The sequence below is a fragment of the Gavialis gangeticus genome, unplaced genomic scaffold, assembly GCF_001723915.1.
Source record: "Gavialis gangeticus isolate Ggan-Ray unplaced genomic scaffold, GavGan_comp1, whole genome shotgun sequence".
Taxonomy (NCBI): Eukaryota; Metazoa; Chordata; order Crocodylia; family Gavialidae; genus Gavialis; species Gavialis gangeticus.
In genome coordinates this window covers 18,263,207-18,269,851 of record NW_017729011.1, presented here as the reverse complement: position 1 = coordinate 18,269,851, position 6,645 = coordinate 18,263,207, and the positions used below count along the sequence as shown (strand labels likewise).

The 6,645-nt window shown below is 47.7% G+C and overlaps 1 protein-coding gene across 3 annotated transcripts in view; it reads right to left on the bottom strand.

Moving 5' to 3' along the window:
* Positions 1 to 65: 65 nt before the first annotated feature.
* SPACA9 (sperm acrosome associated 9) overlaps positions 66 to 6,645 on the bottom strand; it is an 11,966-nt gene continuing 5,386 nt past the window's right edge. The window contains exons 1-6 of one of the 3 annotated variants that reach the window (XM_019510725.1): positions 6,596 to 6,645; positions 5,606 to 5,710; positions 4,315 to 4,470; positions 2,399 to 2,601; positions 1,627 to 1,774; positions 299 to 364 (exon numbers count right to left, since the gene is read on the bottom strand). In XM_019510725.1, the coding sequence (XP_019366270.1) occupies positions 356 to 364; positions 1,627 to 1,774; positions 2,399 to 2,601; positions 4,315 to 4,458 (504 nt within the window). In that variant the 5' untranslated portion in view covers positions 4,459 to 4,470; positions 5,606 to 5,710; positions 6,596 to 6,645 and the 3' untranslated portion in view covers positions 299 to 355. Of the gene's footprint in view, positions 1,775 to 2,398; positions 2,602 to 4,314; positions 4,471 to 5,605; positions 5,711 to 6,595 lie in introns of all 3 variants that reach the window. The other 2 variants (XM_019510722.1, XM_019510724.1) reach the window with 2 other exon arrangements.

The following is a 6,645-nucleotide window of genomic DNA, read 5'->3' as shown; positions in this document are numbered from 1 at the left end:
GATGAACCCATGCTGACTGCCCCTGAGCATGATCTCCCCTGCGGCCCCCCCACCCCACCAAATTCCTTCCAGCTCCAGGCTGGTCAAGTGTTTGTGGGACAGAAAATGGGGAGAACCCGAGCATGAAACAAAAGGTGGAATGAAAGATTACCTGTAGTTGCGCCCTAATCTTTCTACATTGCTATTTCCTCCTGCCACTCCCTGGTCCAACCTTCCTGTCTCAGCTGATGCTTGTTGCAAAAATCTAATCACCTTAGGGTAAAAGCACTCCTATCATTTTGGCAAACAGAGCCATGCATGCAAGGGAAATGGTTTTATTCAGGTGTGTCTTCTGGCAGGAGGCAAGGAGCAGGAGCTAATAGGCCTGTAGAAGGGGAAAAGAGCAAGCAGATGCAGGGAAATTAGACATTGTGCTGTGAAGATCATCTTAAGAACTTCGCTAGCAGTGCTTTAGCAAATGATACCAATAACTCTTAAGTGGTGGCTTGAGGGGGTGGAAAAACCTAGGAGCAGACTGGCCCCTATCACATGGCTTTGGAAAACTAGCTGGCTCCTTGGCCTCTGCAGAACGTCTATGATTTATACCCTTCTATACACCATTGACTGATCTCAAATACCTTACAACTGTTAATAAACTATGCTTTACAAAAAGCCCTGTGAGCCAGGTAAACCGTGGCCCTGTTACAGAAAGAAAAGCAGAGGCACAGAGACCTAAAAGCGCTGTTCTGTTTTGCAGAGATATGATGAAAATGAGCAAATCTGCTTTCTCTTCTGGCGTCTCATGCATTGCTATAGTGATAATGTCTCCTGTTAGTCCTGCAGGACTATTGCAGCTCTAGAAGAGTGACTGGCTTATATCAGACTATTTCAACTACAGGATCAAATTCTGTCCTCAGGGACACCTCTGCATCCTCACTGAAGGTCAAGAAATGGACTGTGTGCAACTGAAGATCATTTGGCCCATGATCTTCAGTGGGTGACACAATGCTATTGGCTTATGCTTGGGATAACATGCGACTTTGTGTTGGACCCATTTCCTACTAACCCCAAAATATTTGATAAGAAATTGTGTGCATTGAGCCTCAAGTGACTTGCTCAATACACAGCAGCTGTGAAAGTGAAAACGTGGCTTAGTCCTGAGTGCATCCCCTACTCTTGCCACCAGGCCTTTCAAGGGGAAATATGTGATGCCATTCTACTGAGATGTGGCTTTCCTGGAAAGAGGAAGTGGGGGATATATTGGAGGAGGAGGGTAGGTTATCTGCTTCAAAAGACTTCAGGATGAGCCATCCAGACCTTGGGTTAAAAAAGGGAAGGGAATGACTGAAGTGGATAGTAGAGACCACATATAATCAGCCCTGCTATGCATAGGAGACAAGTTTTGGCTCTTTAAAAGGAGTGTTTACCAGGTGGCTTCCAGGGACCATTGAGAAATCTCCCAGTGTGACTCCCTGGTTTCAAGTGCTTTTTACCATCCTTACTTCTCTGGTCTTGTGCACGGTCTCTGCAACTAACCAAGGTCTGAGTGGCCACGTGGGAAGCAGGAGGCAGACCTGGGGGAGCCACTGCCCTTGCTGATGCCTCCTGCTGTGCTTTCACCTGAGAACCAGCCCTTTGGTCACTCACGTCATGCAGGACGTGCCGAGGTAGCTTCTCAGCATGGGCCATCCATTCCTTCATGTAGTCCGTCACTATAGGAATGAGGCTCACCACCCCTCCGTAGTGATTCCTTGCTTCATCGCAGCTCAGGTGATTCACCACGTCGTGGGGGTACCTGCGTGATAAAAGAAAGCATTTACCAAAGCAGCCAAGGATGTGTGACTGCAGAGAATGAACAAGCTAGTTTTTAGAATCACTCGTGAGAGTCACAATCCCCTTTCCCAAGACAAAGGGGCAGTGATAGAACCAGGCCTTGTGGCTGAAATTCCTGCCACAGTGGCATCCTCCCTGCTAGTCCCAGCTGGGTGGTCCCCGGATGATCCAAGTCCAAGCGCATGTAAAAATACTATTATCCCTCTGCCCCTTGCTGAAAAGAACTTTACTGATGGGATGGGGTGGTGATGGCATTGCCTGTGCCTTCCATGTGCTAAGCTGCCCAAATGACCCTTTTCACGAATACTAAAGCTTCCAAATCTTGTATAAGAAAACTAAACATCTATGGATAGGACTGAGGGGAAAGAGGGGAAGCTTCCACAGAGTAGGGAAAGCCCAAAGTTGATGGCAGCCTCCTCCCCCATTAGAATGTAGAAGGGATTCATGTAGCTAGAATGGACATTTCCAGATGGTGATCATGCACAGGCGTACTTGTGATCACTTCCCGGTCTGGTACATGAATGCACAATGCTGACCATGTGACTAGAGAGAGAGGTACAGCACTGATTTGCTTCTCTAGACCTACTTGGCTCGAATGTTGCTCAGGTTGTTGCTGTGGCTGAGAAGCACCTTGCATTTTTCCAAAATGTTGTTTGTGATGCTGTTACCAGGGTGCACAGCTTCTAGCTTCTGACAGAGCATGCTCAGATCTTCACAGATGCTCAAGAACATGAGGAGGATGCGCCTGTCGGTGGCGTTGTTACAGTGATGCTCCATGTAGCTCTGCACCTACGCAGCGCAACATGTGGAGGGAAGGGCAGTGTTAAACTGTGTGGACACTAGTTGCAGATACAGTTGCGTGGTTTTCATAGCCTTATGTGCAACACACCACATGTAGCTTGTGTTATAGCGTGGGGAAGCTGCTCTTGCCCACTCTTATGCAAGGACAAGATGGAATTATGTGCATCAGACCTTCTGGATCCTGGAAATATTTCCCCTGTTACTGTACAACAGGATGTAGGGAGATATGGGACAAGACAGATCCACTCACAGGCCAATCCATGAGCCATGCCCCAACCCCCTGAGCAGAAGTATGGCAGGGCTACCCCAGCTTTAGAGCTACAGCACTGTACAGCAGCTGCTAGGTGGCAGGGCAGCGTAAGGGGAGAATTTCTTGTTTCCATCCTAAGTGGCAGATACCCTGAGCTAAGCGCAGCTGCCCAGGCAGAATGCAAGGTGGAAGACAGAGGCTCTAGCCTGTGAGCATTTTGAGGTAGAAACTATTTAAGGTATGTGCACAACACCCTGACTGATCTAGGCACTGCTGCAGTGCCTACTTGGTAATCTACAACGTTAAACCTTAGGTGTTGTCTGCCTCAAGCCCCTTATCTCTACTGGATTTTTTTTTTACTAGATGACACAAATGGAAATGGTATTGGGCAGCAAAAATACTTGGGTTACCTGTAAAAGGTGGGGACTCGAAGTGTAGATATTTTGGTATTCAGAGAAGATTGACTTTTTTTTGTTTGTTTCGCTGTTGTGTTTTTTGTGAAAGGCTCAAAGTTAGACGGGGATGGTTTGGGAAACTAAAAGATGTTGTTAAGTTGCTCATTTAAATCCAACACAGACTGGTACAGCTTTGGTTCCACTTCTGCCTAGGTCTGCCTGCTATGCAGCTGGCTTGTGCTATTGTAATATTTAGCGACTATAAACATTTAGGAACACAAGGTGTCTGGACACTTGCCTAAATAGAGAGCAAATTCCTGGCATTTCAGCAGATAAATGTGAAATCCTAAGGAAATCTGATCCTACTGATTCAGATTTTACTCGGTGTCTTTGCCTTGCAGGTGGAGAATTTGTTCTTGGAGATAATTCTGTTGCTCGCTGCACAGCCAACATTCTCTTTGTATTTTGATTTCTCCACAGTGTCTAAATTCTTCCCCCTCTTTAAAACAACCAGTTTTAAAAATTCCATGACAATTCACTTACCAGCCCAGAAACCCTTGCCCCACTTGAGACCTTCAGCCCTCAATCCATCACTCTGCTGCTGTAGCACAGCCATTATTTTTAATAAGCACTACAGAAAGACACAGTGGTAACAATACTGGGGATGGGAAAAGGCAAGCCAGCTAGTTACTCCACGTTAAGGCTTACAGATGTCGTGTGGCAGAGGAGAAGGTTAGTCCTGCTTGTACCACAGATCTGGTTAAGTCCAGCATGGTGAAACGGGTGGTTGGTTAAATTATCTAAACTAGTGCTTAGCAGTACGTACTATTTTGTATAAACCATTAAGTTACCATGTGTCTGGGTTTTTGTTTTTTGTTGGGTGTTTTTTTGTAGCCTTGTAATACTGAATTAACAAACACATGATGCCAGAGAGGTTTGTCTGCTTCCCGCCTCCTGAAAATATTTATTCATCACTGATATACATTCAACTACACGACAGCATTATGCTGTTCCCTGTCTCTGCTAGCTGGGATCTGTGCGCCGAATGCTTTGTACCTGTCCAATGCTTGCCACAGGCCTGATCTTGTCATGGGCATTCTCTCGGGTGTGTTCCAGTGCTGCGATAAATGTAAACTGCTGCTGCTGGAAGAGTTTGTAGTACTGCTCTATGCTTCTCAGATTCTCCTTCACCTCGTTCATTTTTTCCCCCTCCTGGATTTGGGAAGGGGAGAGGGGAGGACGTCAGGTTTTTTTTAAAGTGATGCAATTTTACATGTGTTGCTTTCTTTCACCTGCAGCTGTAACCATAGAGGTTGAGTTGCAAAATAAAAATCAAGGAGAGGGGAAGATATATTTTGTCAAGGCGCTGCAGTCCCAGAGCCCCAAACAGTAAGTCAATGAGGTAGTAATGATGCTGCAAAAAGAGGTAGAGAACCCAGAGGGGACCACTGACAATCAGATGCCATAAACCCTAGTGGGTCTATTGTAAATATAATGTAGCAATGCATCAAACACAATGCTGTGAAAGGACCAGAGGGAGAAATGTCTTCTCTTACTTCGTGTAAAACTATTGCCCAAGTGGCTTAAAAACTCTAACATTAAGTGAAGGCTAGCTTGATAGGCAGAATATTGTGATGGAACAAGGGAGACCTGGATGCGAGGTTAACCTCTGGCTCTCGCATCCAAGCTGGGGCCCTGGCAAGGGGTGCTGATTTCCAGGCCTGGTCTTGAACAAATGTTGAGGCAGTGCAAGCACTGGGGAGATATATCAGCTTCTACAATTTTCCCTTGATGCCCCTTAATGTGTATTGTTCCATCCCTGCCCCCCGCTTCCTCCTTTAAAGCTACTGCTCTTTCTGCTGCCTTTAAAAATCTTTTCTGTGTTTCAAATTAAAACACATAAAATTAAGTTCATAACTATCCGTGCAGGAATGCTGTGGGTACTAGCTATTTTCATACTACGGTTTATATCAGGTTCTTGGGTAATGGCTTAGATGAGGAATTGTGATGGCTCATTGGGGATGCTGAAGGGAGCTGAGACTGGCACTAAGAGTCAAAGGATACAGCATAGGGTAAGGTGACCCTGTATGACAAGCTGTCCATGAACCCAACCCTAGAGCTGACCAATGCAGCTGTATAGCTGTTTTCCCAAGTGCTGTGCTTCGAGGGACCACAGACACCCCTCTAGCAAGCCGAGAGCAGCAATGTGGACCAAAAGCTCCCAGTTGCCCAAATTCCAACCCTGCTGTTTTTGATACCTCCCCATCCTCACAAGCACCCTGATATCTATGCTTCCCTCTACACTGTGTTTAAAATCCCTTTTCTGCATCCCTATAATCTGTCTTACCTTGTTGACAAAGGCCTCCTCCCTGGAATGTGTAATGGCTTATAGATGTTGTCTTGGGAGCTCTTGCATCTTAGTATGCAGAGGCCACCCAGAAGCCTGCAGCACCTTGGAGGGAAGTGAAATTCATGTTGGTGCACAGGGGTAAGGCAGCTCTTTCTTCTGCCCAGTCACAGTGATTAGAAGTGCAGCAAGTTATAATCGTGGTTTAATCTATGAACTGATAACACAGTCCCCAAGTACGACAGTCACTACCCAGGGACAAAAATGCTGCTTTTCCCGTTCTAATATTTAAAGCATCTTCTTGGAAAACTCCATTCCTAAAAATCATTTGGGCCTGGTAGTAGCCTTTAGGTTTAGTAAGGGTACAACCCTTTACAGCCACTTACTAAGCCTAAATGTCCTGCCTTGTCCTAAGCTGTCTTTTGAGTGCTGTAGGAGCTGGTGTGGCTCAGCTTCCCTTAGAAACTAAGGTACGAGGGATTTTCTAATGGGTTAAAATGGCAATGAGGAAAAGTAAGTGCAGAACTGCTGGAACAGGGAGCATTCTGTGGGGAAGGGGGCTGGGACTGCGTTGCCATAACAATTCTCATGCCCCGTGTGGCTCCTGCGGCTTGCCCCTGGCCCTACAGGCTCATTTCAGAGTAAGAGCCAGGGCCCTCTCCACCTCTGCCTAATTTCATAGAGGCAAGGGGCCGGAAGGGCCCCTCAAGCCCCAGCTCTGGTTTGGGGTTGCGTCGAGCATTTTCCAGCACAACCGCAGTCCCCCAGCAGGGTCCATGCCGGCGGCTCCCTTCGTCCCTGCTGCTCGTGCCCAAGACGAGGGCCCCTGGAGTTGCTGCTCGGTGGCCCCGCCCTGCCCTGGCCGTGGGGGTTGGGGGCGGTAGCCTCGAGCCGGACTAGCGGGGAAGCCCGGGGCAGGGGTGCACACGTGTGTCCATGGGTGGATGTGTGCACACACGTGCGTGCAGGGGATCGCAGCCCCGCGCTCACCTGCCCTCGCTCCGGCCCGTCCCGCCGCCCCCCGGCACCAGCCCGGCCTG